This window comes from Carassius carassius, chromosome 21 (assembly GCF_963082965.1).
Source record: "Carassius carassius chromosome 21, fCarCar2.1, whole genome shotgun sequence".
NCBI classification, from domain to species: domain Eukaryota; kingdom Metazoa; phylum Chordata; class Actinopteri; order Cypriniformes; family Cyprinidae; genus Carassius; species Carassius carassius.
Genome location: NC_081775.1, coordinates 15,727,440 through 15,746,441, shown reverse-complemented (window position 1 = coordinate 15,746,441; position 19,002 = coordinate 15,727,440). Strand labels below are relative to the sequence as shown.

Here is a 19,002-nt window from a genome sequence, read left to right as displayed (position 1 = left end):
ACAATGTATTGCTGGCTATTGCTACAAATATACCTGTGCTACTTACGACTGGTTCTGTGGTCCAGGGTCACATTTTATTCAAGCTGTGTGACTGAATTTTGTAAGTGGAACACAAAAGGTGATGTAATGCTGAATGTTAAGAGACCGTATATTTTCTTTATACAGCCTATGAAAGTGAATGGTGTCATTCTGACTAAGATCCCCTTTTAATTGGTTATTTGTACTGTGTTATCAAATTCTTTGAGAATATTTTTGGAAGCTCTGTAATGTAAGCCTGTTGTTTTGTCATTTGTGATGCATCTGTTTACACTTGTTGCACAACCGTTTGTTCTTAACGCCACTTCACAATTCAGACTAATGAAGATATTTGTACAGTGTTATCATATTCTTTGAGAATATTTATGGAAGCTCAGCCATTTAAGCCTGTTGTTTTGTCATTTTTGATGCATCTGTTTACACTTGTTGCACAACCGTTTGTTCACAATTCAGACTTATAAAATTACATAATAATAATAATAATATCCAGTGTGAAAGGTTGAATGTGTATGATGCACGAATCCAGAATTTGTCCGCCCCGTTCCCCTGCACGCAGTAATTGTTCAATAACATCAAATGGATTTAATAAATCCGCGCGCTCTTTAGTCTATAGTTGCGCCCACACCAAGAACACACACGGGAGGGAATAATTTAGACATTTTCTTTGCAACCAGAAGGCAGGGGGAAATGTGAAGTAGGAGCGGCGAGCGCCGTCTCGGGGGTGTGGTGATGCTCGCGCTGTGAACTCACGCGAGCGCGGGCGCTGAATACTAGAGCACTTAGAGCGAAGCACCGACACCGAGCACCACAGAACCGACGGCATGGCATCATCTCAGGGGAAGAGCGAACTCCGTTATGCGGACTGGATGTCAAGTTTACCGGACACCTTGCACAGTATTCCTCTTACCAACCTCGCCATACCAGGTAAGAATTATTTTGCCTTTTAATGTTCGTATTGGACTACCTGTGGACAGTGAGAAACTGCTGCAAATTATATATATATATGATTGTGGTCATTAATGACTTAACTGACAGTCTCAAAAAAAGTTTTTTAGTACTATTTTAATCAACTCTTGTTCAAAACGCACATTGCGTTGAGAGGTCACCCAAACGTAGCCTAGATAAAATGGGTTAATTCTGCCTGTGACATAAGCAGTTGTGTGAGTAATAGGATGTCGACATTAATATTGCTCCAATCTAGCGAGTTTCTAATAATGTTAAGACGTGTGACAGAAATTAAATAGGACACTTGTTGCTAAGGTCTCGAAATCCGTCTATGCGATGGATTAAGAGACATACACAGCCTTGACCAGATATGATATTACGAAATAACACTGAGATTATATTTGGAACCACAATGTAGTTGGATGAGGAGTAAAAGAAAAATATAAATACCAGCGAAGTGAAGAATAATTGCTTTGTTACTTTTTAACCTTACCCTATACATATTCTCAATATTCACAAAAACCCTAAACACCTAATTCACAAGTAATAGTTTACACAATAGCAACCCCCCCACACACACCTTTAAACATATATTGCCGCTATCCGTGGTTCTATAAAGAACCTGTAATCTATATAGCCCATGGAACATTCCCAGTGGAAAGTGTTCTTCACAAGAACTCTTAAGAACCATTAATTCGTTTATTTGAGGAACCCAGTATGATTCTTCTATGCCTTTGCTGCAAAACCCCATTGTAGAAACCTTTATTTGTAAAAAATAAAATAATAATAAATAAAAAACCTTGTTAGAATCAGAGGGTTCAAGACTGTATTTGCATACAGACATTGCATGTTCTTGGTGTACAAGGAATAATGATTCATCACTTTTTGTAAATGTGTCAATTCTGTTAAGATGAATGCAATCAGTGATTGAGTGCTCATTACTTGTAGGAATCTGTTTAAAGGACTAATACTCTCCCCGAAAAAAACAAACAAAAAACAAACAAGAAATCTAAAAATTTATTAAGATGTGGATGAGCTTTTTTCTTCATTTGAATATATTTGGAGAATCTAGCATTACTTGATCACCAATGGATCTTCTGCAGTAAATGGGTTCCGTTAGATTAGAACAAGAGTCCAACCGGCTGATAAAAAAACATCAAAATAATCCACAAGGGTTAGTAAATTTTCAGCAAATTTCCATTTTTAGGTGAACTGATCCTTTAAACTTTCAGGAAGGCTTCACTCTATGCTTAATCCTGGGTAAACCTAGGGTTAAGCAACATTTCAGGAGGGTAGTACAGCTTTTATAAGAGAGCATGGTTCTTTTTATCCCCAAACTATAATGCCAAATAAATACACATGAATTAAAGTGTGAAGTGACATTCAGCCAAGTATGGTGACCCATACCCAGAATTTGTGCTCTGCATTTAACCCATCCAAAATGCACACACACAGAGCAGTGAACACACACACACACTGTGAGCACACACCCGGAGCAGTGGGCAGCCATTTATGCTGCGGCGCCCGGGGAGCAGTTGGGGGTTCAATGCCTTGCTCAAGGGCACCTAAGTCGTGGTATTGAAGGTGGAGAGAGAACTGTACATGCACTCCCCCCACCCACAATTCCTGCCGGCCCAGGACTCGAACTCACAACCTTTCGATTGGGAGTCCGACTCTCTAACCATTAGGCCACGACTTCCCCTACTTACCCCTTAATTACTTACCCAGGTTAATGTATGAACAAATATAAAACAAGATGACTCAGGATTACGTTATTATTATTTCAAATCCGAAAAGCACTGTTTTTATCTAATGCTTTTAAATGGCTTTTTATGGCATGCATAGTTCAGGATGGTTCTGAAAGTAAGAGGTTTAGTGTTTTTTTATAGTGGAGTTTGGGTAGTTGAACTGCACCAAAGGCTGAAGCAATCAGCCCTGGACAGCTCTGATTAAAACTCCTGATTAACGTCTCTGTCACTGATTTCGACCCTGAGCCACAGGGATCAATTAACTGCCCTGCCACCTCCAAATCATCAATTATAGATTCTGATTTCTTGATCGTACCATACAGTAAGTGCTCTGGTTTCAAGATACAATATAAATGCAAACTAAATAGCATGATTTTTATGGACAGATCTAGTGGAGAAGATCACAATGCCACTGACACTGGTCTGTGCAGGATTCATCATTCCAGCAGTAGTATACAAGCAGTAGCCTACTTAAGGACAACTTGACCCATTGCCATCATCACTCTTTTGTAAAACTTTTGTAAAAACAGTGTTGTCGGCGAGGCTGTGGGTGGGTGATGGAAAGTTGTAGTGTAGCAGCTGTTTATCAAAAAGCTCTAAACGAGTGAAGGCTTCGGTAAGAATTCTGAACACGTACCACTCCCACACAGATATCTTGCAAATCTGTGAGCTTTTGAGTTTGTCTTACCATGTGCTGTTAACATTAACTCTTAAAGACAACCATAAATTATCCATTAAAATGTAAGCATCTTGCCCAGGGGCTCGTATACAACTGACACTGTATGAAAAAGTATACATCTGTCTATCCATCTATCCTTGTTTCCATCCATCCATCCAATTATTGTAGAAATGCGTTTATCATCTGCAACAGTGAGAGGTTTTGTACATCCATTCATTCATCTATTTTGACCCTATGTTAGTCAAGTCTGATTTTGCTTAAGCCACTGGTAATAAAGTGCGTTTTTCAGTTTAAATGTACACTGATATAATTAGAGAAAGCAGTGGTCATTTTAGCTCCTCAAGATCAATTCCAAAAACATAATCATTGATCTTTCGCCTTTGTCTCATGCATATTTCAGGAATGCTTAATTTCAGCCTGAGGCACTTTTGCTCTCATGCTGTCATATTGTCAGGCTGCTGGAGGTCTGCATGATTCTCCCAAAAAATTCTATTTTAGTTTTTTTTTTTTTTTCAAAACTTGCATAATGCACTTTGTTTTCCTTTGTAAGTCTATATTAAAGACACCATGAAACCACAATCAATCTGTTTACTTAATGAATGTTCCTTTTCTGGGTTGTGCTGCTGGTGTTATTTCAGTGCATTTCAGTGTTATTTCAATGTTATTCCCATGAAAAAAAAAACTTTATTAAAGCCATAAACCAAACCAACCAGCTACACAGTAAATAATAATGATACAATTTCGTATATTAAGCATAGAAAGAATGTACAATTGGATAAAAAGACAAAGATCCAAGACTGCACATAACAGCTTTAATCAAGGAACAAACTACCCAAGAAGCATAACGAATGAAATAATTGAATTCAAAAACAATTGAGAATTATAACTATTGATTTAAAGATTGTATTGAAACAGTAGAATTTGTTTATTGCAAAATATGAATATTATAAACACAGTTTGAGAGTATAGGGAAATAAACTCTATCATTTGGGGTGCTTCCTGGAAGTGGGCAGAATTCTTTTGGTGCGATTTGCTTGCCATGAGTCTCTGTTTGGTGGAGATGTATGTGCAGAATCATGGATAATGCAGTTTTTCACCAGGAATTCAACTGTTTAATGTGATTATTTAAAATCTGTTTTTGATGGCTTCAACAAACGCATACCTTTAACAACCTCGTAGTTCACAGTAGGTCTGTCTTCACAAGTTATGATTAAAATCAAATTCCTCTACAGAGAAAATGAATGTGATTTTTACTTCCAGAACCCGACTAATGCAGTCTAAAACTTGCTTTTGACCTGCCTCCATTCTGGTATGTAACATTCACTTTTCACAATCCAATCAATTTTAGGGTGAAATCAAATCTTACTCTACATTTTCTTGGGAATACATCATATAAGCAACGCTTAAACTTGTGATAATTTCTAATAGCAATTCCTTCCTATACAACGATATTAGAAAGCCATCTGCTTTAAACGTCATCAAAGTCAGTATGTGGATGTATTATAGGCCCTGATATTTTTAATCACTGCCACTCAAAAACTGGCTCTGCCTCCTCCTGCTGCGTGAAGGTCAATGTTTGTGCTAAGAGAATCTGGTGTGTCTTTTATTTCCTCTATCGGAACTCTTTTTATAGTCATTCTAAATTAAGAGGCTCAAGAAATCATTATAGCCTCTCAAACCTCTCTCTAAGATTAAAGATTTGACTGATCTTCCTGTTGCAACTCAACATTGTTTACTTGCAGCATCAGTATTGGCAGTTTTTTGGAGGTCGGCTAATCATCCTCCACATACGCACTTGCTAAAACATTCTTCTATTGGCATACAAGTCCCCGGGGGGCAGACATACAGTGTACCATTACTGAACTGAATAGATATTCTATGTTCTACCCTCAGAGTGTATGTGCCAGGGGGATCTTTGTCATCAAGGGATACATTTATTCCTTTGTTGTGGACACTGAACAGTGTTTATGTACATAAAAAACCTGCGTGCCTCTGCTAAGCGTCTTAAAAAATGCCTTTTTTTTTTGCAGAGGAAGTCTTTTGTGTGGCTCTTATACTACTGTGCTCTGATGGATGGCTGGCTTGATGAGGTCATCACCCCGTTAAAGTCACCGTTGTAACCTGCAGAGGAATTGTGTCAGTGCTAAGGGCACCTGTGCTAAAGTGACAAGCCTACAGAATAAGCAGGCCACTGCTGCTTTATCAGACACCTGTGCTTTGAATGTACGCAGGGTGTTGCAGTTGAATGGAACCAGGGCTTATTAGGTTTTATGGAGAGCCATAATTGATATTCACGCTACAGCTCTCATAAGGGAATGTGTCTCTGCCCCTTAATCATATTTAGTATGTAATCAGCTTTTGAGTGGCAGCCAATGACAGACACTGTAGAAACTGAAAAATCTGTGGGTTGTTGAGTGTTGTGCATTTTTCATTTATTATGCCATACAAATGTAAACACTCTATTTTCTGCTATGTATTAAACATGGCAGATTTTGCTGATTTAAAGCAACATTATATGAGTTGTAAGAATTTTTCATGTTTACTTAAAACATATTCCTGTGATTTTTCGGTTTTCAGTGTCACATGATAATAATATAATATATTGCTAAACATTTTGTATGAACTGTAAAGATGTTTGCAGTGCAAAGCTGGAGTTATCTTGCCCCATTTTTCATACATGGTAGCATATGTAATCCCACCTATTCACCAATGAAGAATAAGTAGTATTACGCCACTAACCAGAGCTTTTTGTTGATGAGCTTTACAGAGGCTTCGTAATCTCACTGCAGTGGTATGTTAGAAGTGATCTTGTCTGGTCTAGACGTTTGACCTTGAGGCATCAGGAGAGTGTCATTAGAAACTCATCTGCTGGCCAAGTCTTTTCCTGTCCATGAATGGCATCCATGGCCGATTATTGGCTAAGCACTTGGACTGATTGTACATGCTCGATCGAAGACCAAAAAAATAATCCAACTCAAGGCACATCTTTGTTGCAGATAATTGTTCTCTGAAAATAAGTTTTTTAATTACCCATTTTACTCTTCTCCACTCATTTTTCTTCATAGTAGAGCATTGCATTGCTTTGATGTCAAAAATGCCTGCCCAAAATGTTTCCTGCGGTGAAGTGTAGGAATTATTTCTTTATTTCCTGACAGATCTCACACACACGCAGCAACATGCGCACATACAAAATGATCTCAATTGCTTAAAGTTGTACTAGAGGCATGAAAAATCGTAATGGATTCAAACCTCGAAGGCACCGTTTGCTCTTGTCTGATTCATCTTTAAATCTGGCCATCCATCCAATTGTTCATCCATTAATCCTGCACTTTAGACCTAAAAGAGAGGATATTTAGCCTGCCATGTCTCAATAAACAAGATAAATGGAAAAGATTAAGTGACCAGACATGAAATTGCACAGTCACCATGGGGAAAAGATTCACTTTTTCCTGTAATGATGACTTTTTTTCCTGCTGTACTGAGGTTGACAGTGACATGTCAATCTTTTGTGAGTAGTTACATCATCACACAGCAGCCTAAGGGTTCACAGTAAACCCTTGAATAGAATATCCTGAATGCTTTGCTGCAGCTGGTTTGTCTTTTAGTATGACCAGTATGTCTCTGAGCTGCATTATGTGATGTTGGACAGGTAACCCAGGGAGATTTTGACAGATCACATTGGAAAATAATTCATGCTAGCTCTTATTCACCATATCCATGGAAAAAAATCACATTATATCAGAAGATAAAGTCTTAAGATGAAAACACTGCAGCACTTTCTCATCTAGATTTGTTCAGCTAAGCCGTGGAAAGGTGTTTTGTGTATATATTTTTGGTTTGTGTTGTAATATAATTAGCTTTTTATTCATTTTATGTAGACAGGTCTTTGACTTCTCTGCACAGCAAAATGTATTGTTTCACTAATCATCTCTGAATTGCATGTTTCAAAAACAAAAATGAGTCTTTAATCCACTCTAATGTGCCTCCTCTCAGAGGTTCAGAGGTGAAATATGAGCGCAATCAGTCGCTTTCATTTTGTTAAATGGTCCATTTTCCCAGAAATAATTTTCCTCAAACATTCCTAATATCAGCTCAGTGCATCTCAAAGCAGGGATCTCATAACAAGAAGATACTCTTTTGGATTTAGATGAGGAGCTATCAGAATGCCGAATAAATGCACTGGGTCCTCATGGAGCTGTAGTTGTTTAGGCCTGTTGTATTTCACATGATTTTCTTCTGAATACAGCTTCCATTGTCTTTAAGTTTTTCACAACACCTTAATGAGAAAAGACAAGTTGCTTTCAATTAGTTTTTGTAAATGTAAAAAAAGAGGATGAGAATAAACATGTTTAAATAGTAATGTATAGTGCTGGTTTCATAAAAACGTATTTACGGTTATGCTCATATCTTATTTCCCTTCACAGTCTCTGATTTAATGAGATGTAGATGGAAATTGTGTTAGCTGAGACTTCCCTCCATGTCCACATACCAGAAGGCATTACCTATGTCAAGGAGGAAAATGTGACATACTTTTACTCATTAATCTGAATTTGACACAAGAAGTAACAGCAACAAAATCTGTATATTTCCAGGCTGATCTGTTTAATGAACATTCATTAGATATATGACACACATTATTGTAATAATAGAGACAGATTGTCTGGGAAAACTGTAGCAAATCTCTGAGAGTTGCAATTCTTTCTTTCTTTCTTTCTTTCTTTCTTTCTTTCTTTCTTTCTTTCTTTCTTTCTCCTTGGCTGGTTAAAAGCAGCATCTATTGCTTCCATCATTTAGACTGGTTTTGTTGTTGTGGTGATTGCGGAGATGTCTTTGGCGAGCAGACAGCTGTTTGCCTAATGGCCCTTTCTCATGGTGAATGTTGATGCTGCCTTCAGATGCAGAGCTGCATTGTTTATTCATCAAAAATAATATTCGGAGAGTCTCTCTCACATGCACAGGATATAGACTGCTTAATGCTTTCATTTAATTGCATTAGCAATGCGTCTATTTAAATAGTTGTTTTGATTTTTGGAGATCAAACATAGCACCTGGCTTTGCTCTGTATTTACACTGAAAGCGTGCTTGTGAACTCCACGTTATTGTCCTTTAGGCCCTGGCAACGCTTTTTCTTCTACTGCAGTCTGGATGCAAGTGTTGGCTATTGCATTATTCAATTTAACTGTTACAAGAGCCATTATATGTATTCTTAGATTCCTGCTGTACAAAAGTATGCAGATTGTCAGACAGTTTTAGATTTGAGCCTTTCTCAGAGAAAGTCACCTTAAAATCATTGTGCTCATCATTTTAGAGCAGATGGCCTTGTCCCAAAATGACACATGTGAAGTGCATTTGTAGACTTGTGCAATGTGCATGTCTGTGAAGTCCATAAAGCAGGAAAATTCAATAACTTTACCAGAAAGGAGCCAAAACGAAATATTTTCGTGGACATGCCAGTCAGAATATTCTGTCAAAAAGCTGGTCTCTACAATTTTTTGCTATATGATAGTTAATATAGTAATATATAAACTAAATCACTTCATTGATCCACAGAATAAATATTTTATTAAATACTACTATATTTATCAAAAGTTTTTGTCTTGTGGTCATCAAGGCCTCATTGATCAGAAATACAGTACAACCAGCAATATTGTGAAATATTTTTACAACATAAAATAATAAATACAAAATTCTATTTGACTATATTTTTTTAATTTAATGTATTCCTGTAATGCAAAACTGAATTTTTAACAGCCATTACTCCAGCCTTCAGTGTCACATGATACTTCATAAATACTCTTAATATGCAGAATTGTTGCACAATATTTTTTTTTATCAGTGTTTAAAAACAATTTTTTCAGGATTCTTTGATGAATAGAAATTCAGAAGAGCAGCATTTATTTGAAATAGAATCATTTCTAACAATTTAAATGTCTTCACTGTCACCTTTAATTTAATGCATCCTTGCTGAATAAAAGTATTAATTTCTCTTTGCTTTTGAATAGGAGTGCAGGTATATTTTATATTATATTATATTTTTATGTGCCATTTCTTCTAAAGCAATGTAAATGTTGCCTTTATCATTCCACAAAGATTGGTGATTCTGCATTATATATACTATAACAAGTTCCCTTAAGAATGTTTTATATGAGCCAGAAAATTGCATTAGTTCACTCAGTTGTAATCATTTTAATGTTCTCTCTTTATGAATATCACTAACTCAGAAATCTTCTCGTCCAGGTTCCCACGACTCTTTTAGTTTTTACATCGACGAAGCCTCACCAGTTGGGCCGGAACAGCCTGAGACCGTACAGAACTTTGTCTCTGTGTTTGGCACAGTGGCCAAGAAGCTGATGAGGAAGTGGTTGGCGACACAGACCATGAACTTCACCAGCCAGCTGGAGGGAGGCATCCGCTTCTTTGACCTCCGCATATCCACCAAACCCAGAGACCCCGACAACGAGCTCTTCTTTGCACACGGCCTGTTCAGCGCCACTGTACGTGAAGGCCTGGAGCAGATCAGCACCTTCCTGGCCTCCCATGCTCGCGAGGTCGTGTTCCTGGACTTCAACCACTTCTACGGTGTACAGAACCTCCATCACGAGAAGCTGGTCCAGATGCTGCGCACCATCTTCGGGGACCGACTCTGTCCAGTAGTGTTTGCTCAAGAGGTAAGCCTGAAGTACCTCTGGGAGAAAGAGTATCAGGTGCTGGTCTTCTATCACAATCCCATGGCTCTTGAGGTTCCGTTCCTGTGGCCTGGTCAGATGATGCCTTCTCCTTGGGCCAATACCACAGATCCCGAGAAGCTCATTCAGTTCCTTCAAGCCTCAGTAAAGGATCGGAGACGCAAGGGCACCTTTTTTGTTTCCCAAGTGGTTCTCACTCCCAAAGCAAGCACCGTCATGAAGGGTGTCACCAGTGGTCTGAGGGAGACCATCACAGAGAGGTAGGCTATCTTACAAAATCCATTCTGTGAAATGTGTGGCATCAAAGAACACGTTGACTCATTAGATTTCACTCTCTGTTATCTTCAAATCAGCGCCAGGCAGATTTTTTTACAGTCCCAATTTAATCTCATTACAGTTATTAGCCGTTGCTCAGAGTCTCTTGGGCTTCACTGATCAGGGTTAGTCAGGCTTGGTTTGAAACATGAAACTCTTGGCAGAAAGCAGATTTCGAAATGGCTCTGGACAACAGAACAACATATTCAGTGCATTAATTCTAGAGTGCAACAATATTCTGCTCATTCAAATGACTGAGAGGGGGTCTTTCCACTTCCCGCATGGAATACATTGGCATCTGTGGCTGTCAAAGGATGATCTTCTGTTATTCTTTCATGATATATAGTGTGCCACTGGGCATGCAGCTAAGCACAGCCATAACAATTAGGCATTGGAATCATAGAGATATATAATAATTAGATTCCTCTCAGTGATTCTGGTTTCTTAAAAGAATGATTCTTTTAGTATTTCTGAAGAAGAAATATTTGGAAACAATTCCTGCAAAAGATGTTTTTACCCAGATGTTTAAATTACTCTTCATATTCTTATCATAGATGCAGTAAATAAAGTTGGTGTTAAATATGCATTACTGAATACTGGGGGGAAAAAAGCTTTAGATATTTTAATGCATTTATTTATTTAATAAAATACTACCCACACACAAAACTCATAAAACTTATGTTTAACCACACATAGTCATATGAACAATCAGTCAGTGAAGTCTCAAGATACCTAAATACAATCACAGATTGACTAAAAAGAACCAGCTAATTTGTTCGGGAATCATTTTGACTACATTAGTCATGCTGTATGGATTTGATTCATAAAAGAACCATTTAAAAATGGTTCATTCAGTAATTAGTCTACACTTGTCACATATGTTTTTCACTTTACACTACTGTTCAGCAGTTTGGGATCAGTATGATCTCTTAATGTTTTTGAAAGAAGTCTCTTATGCTCACCAAAGCTGCATTTATTATTGTGAAAAATACAGAAAACCCCCCCAGTAACATTCAGATGTATTCCCTGGTGAAAAATAATTATACTAAAATGTATTTGAAATCGATTAATTTCATGCTAAGTATACTAAAAATACATTTACATATGTATGTACTTAATAATATAACCTGCATTTGTAATTTTGGTGTACTAAACTGGTATACACAGTATATATACCAGTTATATACCAATTAGTCTGCTAAACTAATTTTGTTAATTGTGTTAATGCACTTTAAATGTTTGACAGTTGTACTGAAGTGCAACTAAAGATATACTGAAATATATTTGCTAAAGTGGAACTATTGCAAGTATACTTAAGGTACACTTTAAATATCTTGCAATTAAAGACCAGTATTATTCAAAGATCATACAATCCTCATCAACAGTGACATTAAAACACATTTTAGGCTTAAAGAGTTAGTTCACCCAATAATCAAAATTATGTCATTAATAACTCACCCTCATGTCGTTCCATACCCGTGAGACCTCCGATCATCTTCGGAACACAGTTTAAGATATTTTAGATTTAGTCCGAGAGCTCCCAGTCCCTCCATTGAAACTGTGTGTACAGTATACTGTCCATACGCAAAAATCATGGTTCGGTACGTACCTCGGTTTTAAAGTCACGGTTAGGTTCATTTTCGGTACAGTAAGGGAAAGAAATGCAAACATTAAACTGCAGGTTGTTTATAACTATAAACTTTTTTTTACAATTTGTTTACACTTTTTAAAAATACTTTTTAATAAAATATATATAAAATAAAAAAAGAATAAGAAATAAAATACTGCTGCAAAGTTCTCCACTAAATAAAATACTCTCAGTCTCAAACCAATATCATATAATAAAATATAATGAAAAATATAAATAAATAACTATGATTACAGTGCAGCATTACCAATCCCAGCTTGTATGCCTGCTCATATTTAAAATATATATATCACTTTTCCAGCATCAACAATTTCAGTTTTTAGACCTGCTCAGATTTCGTTATTGCGTTGGACTCATCGGAATTAAGAGCAAAGGTCTGTTTAAATGCCGACGGGAGCTGCATTTGAATTACAATTGTTTTTTCCCTAGTTGTAGTGATGTTCACACTCGCGTGATGCCTTTTGAAAACCTTAGGCCGGTGACACACTGGCATATTGCACCTGTCAAACATAGTCTACTTTGCCGTCAATACTGTTGATGGTGTCCTTTATCAGTAGGCTTTATATTTATGCTCAACATGAAGTATAGATATTGTTGTCGTGAAGACAAGATCCTGGTCTGTCGGCAGCCTCCCTCTAGGTCACCTACAGCAGCAGCGCGCCAGCTCCGCATCAGGCACGATTCTGGTGTGTAAAGACACAGAAAACACGAAGCAGCCGTCACGCAACTGACATGCAGCAGAAACGCACGCTCACGCCACGCAGCCAGTGTGTCACCGGCCTTAGAATCAGCTGCAGGGCAAGATTTGCACTGAACGCGGAGAAAGCACCGTACCGAAAGCTCTGTACCAAAACGGTCTGGTACGAATACACGTACAGTTACACCCCTAGTAGTGATATCTGGTTCGCGAATGAATCATTCGATGTAACCGGATCTTCTTCAACCAGATCCGGTTACATCGAATGATTCGTTCGTGAACCGGATATCACTACACTTCAGTGTTTTGAAATCTCAGAACAGATTGGAAGAGAAGACAATGCTGAATAAAGTTGTAGTTTTTGCTATTTTTGGACCAAAATGTATTTTCGACCCTCTGATGTCACATGAACTACTTTGATGATGTTTTTATTACCTTTCTGGACATGGACAGTATACCGTACACACAGTTTCAATGGAGGAACTGAGAGCTCTCGGACTAAATCTAAAATATCTTAAACTGTGTTCCGAAGTTGAACGGAGGTCTAACTGGTTTGGAACAACATGAGGGTGAGTCATTAATGACAGAATTTTGGTTATTGGGTGAACTAACCCTTTAATATTAAGAAATGTGCATTGTGCACAAGTACTATTCCAAATAAAGTTTAATTATTTTTTTATGTCTGTAAGTCTCAAGCAATATGTTAAAATATTTGAACTATACTTAGTATGAAATAAATGTATTTTAAATATATTTCATTTCACTAGGGTTATTACAATTTTAAATCATTGTTTTCTATGTGAATGAAATGTAATCTATTCCAGTGATGACAAAGCTGATTTTTTTAGCAGCCGTTCCTCCAGTCCTTAGTTTCATGTGATCTTTCAGAAATCATTCTCATTTGCTGCTTAAGAAAAATTTCTTATTAATATCAGTGTTGAATTATCAGTGCTGTTTAACATGATAGATTATTTTCATGATTCTTTGATGAACAGAAAATTCAAAAGAACAGCATTTAAAAAAATTAAAATAGAAATCTTTTATAATATTATACATGAATGTACTGTCATTTTTGTCAGTTTGTGTTCTTTCTGAATTACAAGTATTAACTTCTGACCCCAGACTATTGAACAGAAGTATAGATTCAGTAGTGGTGTTATTGGTACCGATGCATAGTCGGCAGAATTTATCTGATTCTGTTAACAGAACTGAGCATAATTTTGTCAAGGTATTTAAAAGAGTGGAACCATATCTGAACTGTAATCACACCTTATGATCCCACCTTCATGCTATCCACACTCGTAGCTAATTCCCCCTGGGTATTTGGTGAGGAGCAGCACATTATTTCTGCTTAGTGTAACTGGTACATTAGCTAAAGGGCAGAGCTGACACCAGCGTTAGTCACCCTGGTTACAGGAAGACTCATTCAGAAGTCTCATCTCAGCATGTAGCAACATCTTAAGCATTCAATCTCTACTTTCTTTTAGGAAAATGCACACTTTGATCATATGTTTAAGTTTATTTTATCCAGGCCAAAGCCAATGTGATCATTTGGTCGATTGTGTCGTTATTTTTTGCATCAACTGTGCTGATGGCAAATTAATTATATATGAGGGGAGAGGTGGGGCACAGAGAGTAAAATGATACGGCCTCTGCCAGCACACTGCAATCTGACAAGCATGGCGTCTTATTAGCTGATAAAGCCTTCTAGCCCTTGCATCATCTGGGAGTGAGCAGCATGAGATAACTCCTGAGTCATAGTCCTCACAGGAGTGAGTCTGTGTCTGCCGATGTGACGCCACTTCAGGTGCATCACCACCTGCAGACAATTTATAGACAGACCCGGCAAACAATGCATATTATATTTGTTCCAAAATGTAGTGAGCTGCCTGCCTAGACAGTATCCTAATCAATTAAATTGAATCATGCTTCCTACTAAGACAAGGAAACCCTGTTTCTGCCACATAAGAAAAAATATATTACTTTGGTAAATAACTGTGCCACAAAAAAATTAAATAAATAATAATTATGACAAAAAATTGAAAGATGATAATTATGACTATGTTAAGAATGTTTAATTTCATGGTTTTGACTTGTCGCAGTTTAACCTTTTATCCCTAATTATGGAGATAATTTGAACTTTTTCAACTCATAATTATGATTTAGTATCTCTTTGAATTTTCTGCATTATAATTAGGACTATTAAGCATGATTTCTTATGTGACAAAGTCGAAGTGATGACAAAACAATTATGACATTAAAATAGAAACTTACAACTTAAACAACAAAAAGTTGAAACTATGAGATAATTTTGACAAATTAGTGACAAATTAGTTATAATTATAGAATAGCTAAAATGATGATAAAATGGACTTTGTCATAATTGAATTTTTGTGTAAAGATTAATGTTTAATTTCATAATTTTGACTTTTTGTCATAATTTAAATTTTTATCAAATAATTGACCTATGTTCTTATTTTGACTTAGTATCTCATAATTTCGACTTTGTAAGTCTTTATTATTATTTAGCAAAAGCATGATATTTTTTTCCTTCTGTGGCAAAGAAAATGTGCTTCCATATAAGATAACTAATTTTGACCACATTGTAAGATTGCATGTATTCTTGAACTGTATTATGGCAGACGATGCGAGAGAAAGGCTGATTATAATATAAACACACTCATAATTCATTAAATTCTAAAAAATTCAGCTCACTATGTTTTGAACCTGATCTATTTTGTGTTCTGTTTGGGAACTAATGTATATTAGCGACCTGTATATATGTTTTCTCAGGGCTCTTCCTAGCATGATGCAGTGGATCCGCTCACAGCGACCTGGGGAAAGTGGAGTAAACATCATCACGGCCGATTTTGTGGAGCTGGGGGAATTTATTAGCGCCGTTATCACCCTCAACTACTACCTGGATGATGAGGAAGAGAACGCCACCTGAACCTCCACATTTCTCACATCGCTTGTGGTATCAATTACTTGCTCCCTCTCTCTTTGCCATATTTTTATGTTTTATTGATTTTTATTTATTTTTTGGATCATAGAGGCTGTGTTCGTCTGACATTTTTAGGGCTAATGGAAACCATGAGAATGAAAGTAGAGACCAGACACGGTCAGGTGGAATAATTTCAGGTTTTGTCTGAGGATGAACAGGGGCAGATGGTGAATTCATTTCTTTCTGGGCAAAAAAAGGTGACTGGCCTTTTCCCATGTTTCTCTGTGTTCAGTCTGTGGACTGGTAGTTACTGATCCACATTGCTCAAAACCTTGATAAATTCTGACCAAATTCTGCTTCTGATCAAAGTAACAGTAACGTTAACTTATTTCATGGGAATAAATATTGTTTGTACAGTGAATGTGATGCTGAATCTATTGTTGGTTTATTTCTAGTGGTCATAGTAACTTGTATGATTGTCGAGTTGTAAATACTTGTAAACCTGTTGAATTGTAACTTGGCTCACTATTTGTCATGCTGAACATACATCAAGAGTTGAGGTCAAGAAGTGAACTATTAGATGTTTGTATTCACAACCAAAAATTGCAACTGTATGTAACAGCTTTTTTGCCTTTCTGCTGTTATCAACACTAATAAGTGAGGCTTTGTTTCTACATTTTTGTAGTCATTCTTTACTTTTTCCAACAGATTATTTTATATATCCATGAACAACATAAATATTCTTTGTATTTGCACTGCTGTGACTGTGGACTGTTAAAGAGTGGCCACTGAAGTTCCAGAACACCCCCCCCCCACCATACAATTCATCACTTAATAATGCACAAATTGCATTAAATTGTAAACATGCATAACGTAAACAAATACTCAAGAGACTCACTTAATGGGTGTGAACAGACTTATTATAACACCATTTTCTAATTAGCCAGACTAATTGGGTAAATGGCCATGCTAATGTTTTAATCACACAGATGCCAAGTAATTGAATTTGTTCAATATATGACATTATGAAACAATATCCCACACTGCTGCCTTCTCTCTTTTACAGTCAGGTGGCACTGAAAAACTAACTAGAAAGTTTGCAGCATTGTCTGTTTATTGAAGTGTTTAAATCATTTTTTATTAACGTGACAATCCCATGGCCAAACTGGAGCATTAATCATGCCTTTGTACAGTATAAAATTGCATGTAGTTGTCTAGGTCGAGAAATTGTATGTAAACTTTCTATGGGTATATGTCCTAATCAAACATTTCTGACAAATCTGGTGTACAATAAATGTAAATACTGCATATATGCCACAAAGTGTGTTTTTTTTCCCTTTTTATTCAAAAATACATTATAATGCAATTTATCTATTCAGTTAATTGAATACAGGTTTTCTGCATAATATTTGTTAAAAATTCATAATACTGATATAAAAAAAAGTTGAAAAAAAAGTTATATTATATATGAACTCATTTGTACATATCTTTATGATCTGCTTATGCACAACTAAAGGTCTGTTCACAAGAAAGGACAATAATTATAACATTACTGATAACTATAAAGCAGCCAATCAGAATCCACCTTACTTTAAAGACCTTGAGTATTTAAGGCAGTGGACAAAATTGCAGCACATATTTAGAAGAAACAGAATATTAACCTCTATTGGTGTAAACACTAATATTCTTGTCCTTATAGTTATCATTCTTGGTGTGAACCAGCCTTAAATGGATAGTTCCCCCCAAAATAAATATTGTCAACTTGTTCTAAATTTGTATGAGTTTCTGAGCGCAAAAGAAGATAGTTTGAAGAATGTTGGTAGTCAAATAGTTGTGTAGCAAATTTAAGCTCAAGGGAAATGTATATAAATATTACAATTAATTATGATTAATTACAAGTATTTATATGAGCTGCCAGTAGTAACTGTAGCAGACTTAAATTGCCATTAACTAATCTGTTCGTCCAGCAAACATTTAGCATAATTTCATATAAACTCTAAGGTACGGAGCCCCGCACATGACATGCAAGAAAAAATAAAAAAATTCTGCGCACGATTTACTAATTCGTTCCCTCACTATACTAAAACGTGCACATGATTACTATTGCGTTCCCTCTAATTACTATTGCGTACCCTCGATTTGCTAAATCGTGCGCATGATTTAGCAAATCGAAGGAACGAATAAGCAAATCGTGTGTTTTTTTTATAAATGGAGTGAACAAAATAGTAAATCGAGGGAACGCAATAGTAATTGTGTGCACGTTTAAGTACATTGAGGGAATGAATTAGTAAATTGTGCACACGATTTAGCCTACTATTTTTTTTCTCCGTAGAAAGGATATTTTCATGGGCACAGAAAATATTTTCATACAGTATAAATGCATTAGAGCATGTAGCAAAATCGGAATCGTAAAGGGACATTGATTTGTAAGGCAGAATTATAAACTCATGTAATTTGTGCACAAGAGTTTAATTAACTAAACACTAACGCAAACTACAACCCGAATTCCGGAAAAGTTGGGACGTTTTTTAAATTTTAATAAAATGAAAACTAAAAGACTTTCAAATCACATGAGCCAATATTTTATTCACAATAGAACATAGATAACATAGCAAATGTTTAAACTGAGAAAGTTTACAATTTTATGCACAAAATGAGCTCATTTCAATTTTGATTTCTGCTACAGGTCTCAAAATAGTTGGGACGGGGCATGTTTACCATGGTGTAGCATCTCCTTTTCTTTTCAAAACAGTTGGAAGACGTCTGGGCATTGAGGCTATGAGTTGCTGGAGTTTTGCTGTTGGAATTTGGTCCCATTCTTGCCTTGTATAGATTTCCAGCTGCTGAAGAGTTCGTGGTCGTCTTTGACGTATTTTTCGTTTAATGATGCGCCAAATGTTCTCTATAGGTGAAAGATCTGGACTGCAGGCAGGCCAGGTTAGCACCCGGACTCTTCTACGACGAAGCCATGCTGTTGTTATAGCTGCAGTATGTGGTTTTGAATTGTCCTGCTGAAATAAACAAGGCCTTCCCTGAAATAGACGTTGTTTGGAGGGAAGCATATGTTGCTCTAAAACCTTTATCTACCTTTCAGCATTCACAGAGCCTTCCAAAACATGCAAGCTGCCCATACCGTATGCACTTATGCACCCCCATACCATCAGAGATGCTGGCTTTTGAACTGAACGCTGATAACAGGCTGGAAGGTCTCCCTCCTCTTTAGCCCGGAGGACACGGCGTCCGTGATTTCCAACAAGAATGTCAAATTTGGACTCGTCTGACCATAAAACACTATTCCACTTTG

At 36.7% G+C, this 19,002-nt stretch overlaps 1 protein-coding gene across 1 annotated transcript; it reads left to right on the top strand.

Annotated features, from left to right (window-relative positions):
- Positions 1–721: 721 nt before the first annotated feature.
- On the top strand, positions 722–17,011 carry plcxd3 (phosphatidylinositol-specific phospholipase C, X domain containing 3). Its single transcript, XM_059503467.1, has 3 exons — positions 722–960; positions 9,646–10,354; positions 15,548–17,011. Exons 1-3 carry the CDS (start codon positions 858–860, stop codon positions 15,702–15,704), a joined length of 969 nt encoding a protein of 322 aa, XP_059359450.1. The 5' UTR covers positions 722–857; the 3' UTR covers positions 15,705–17,011.
- The last annotated feature ends 1,991 nt before the right edge of the window (positions 17,012–19,002 follow it).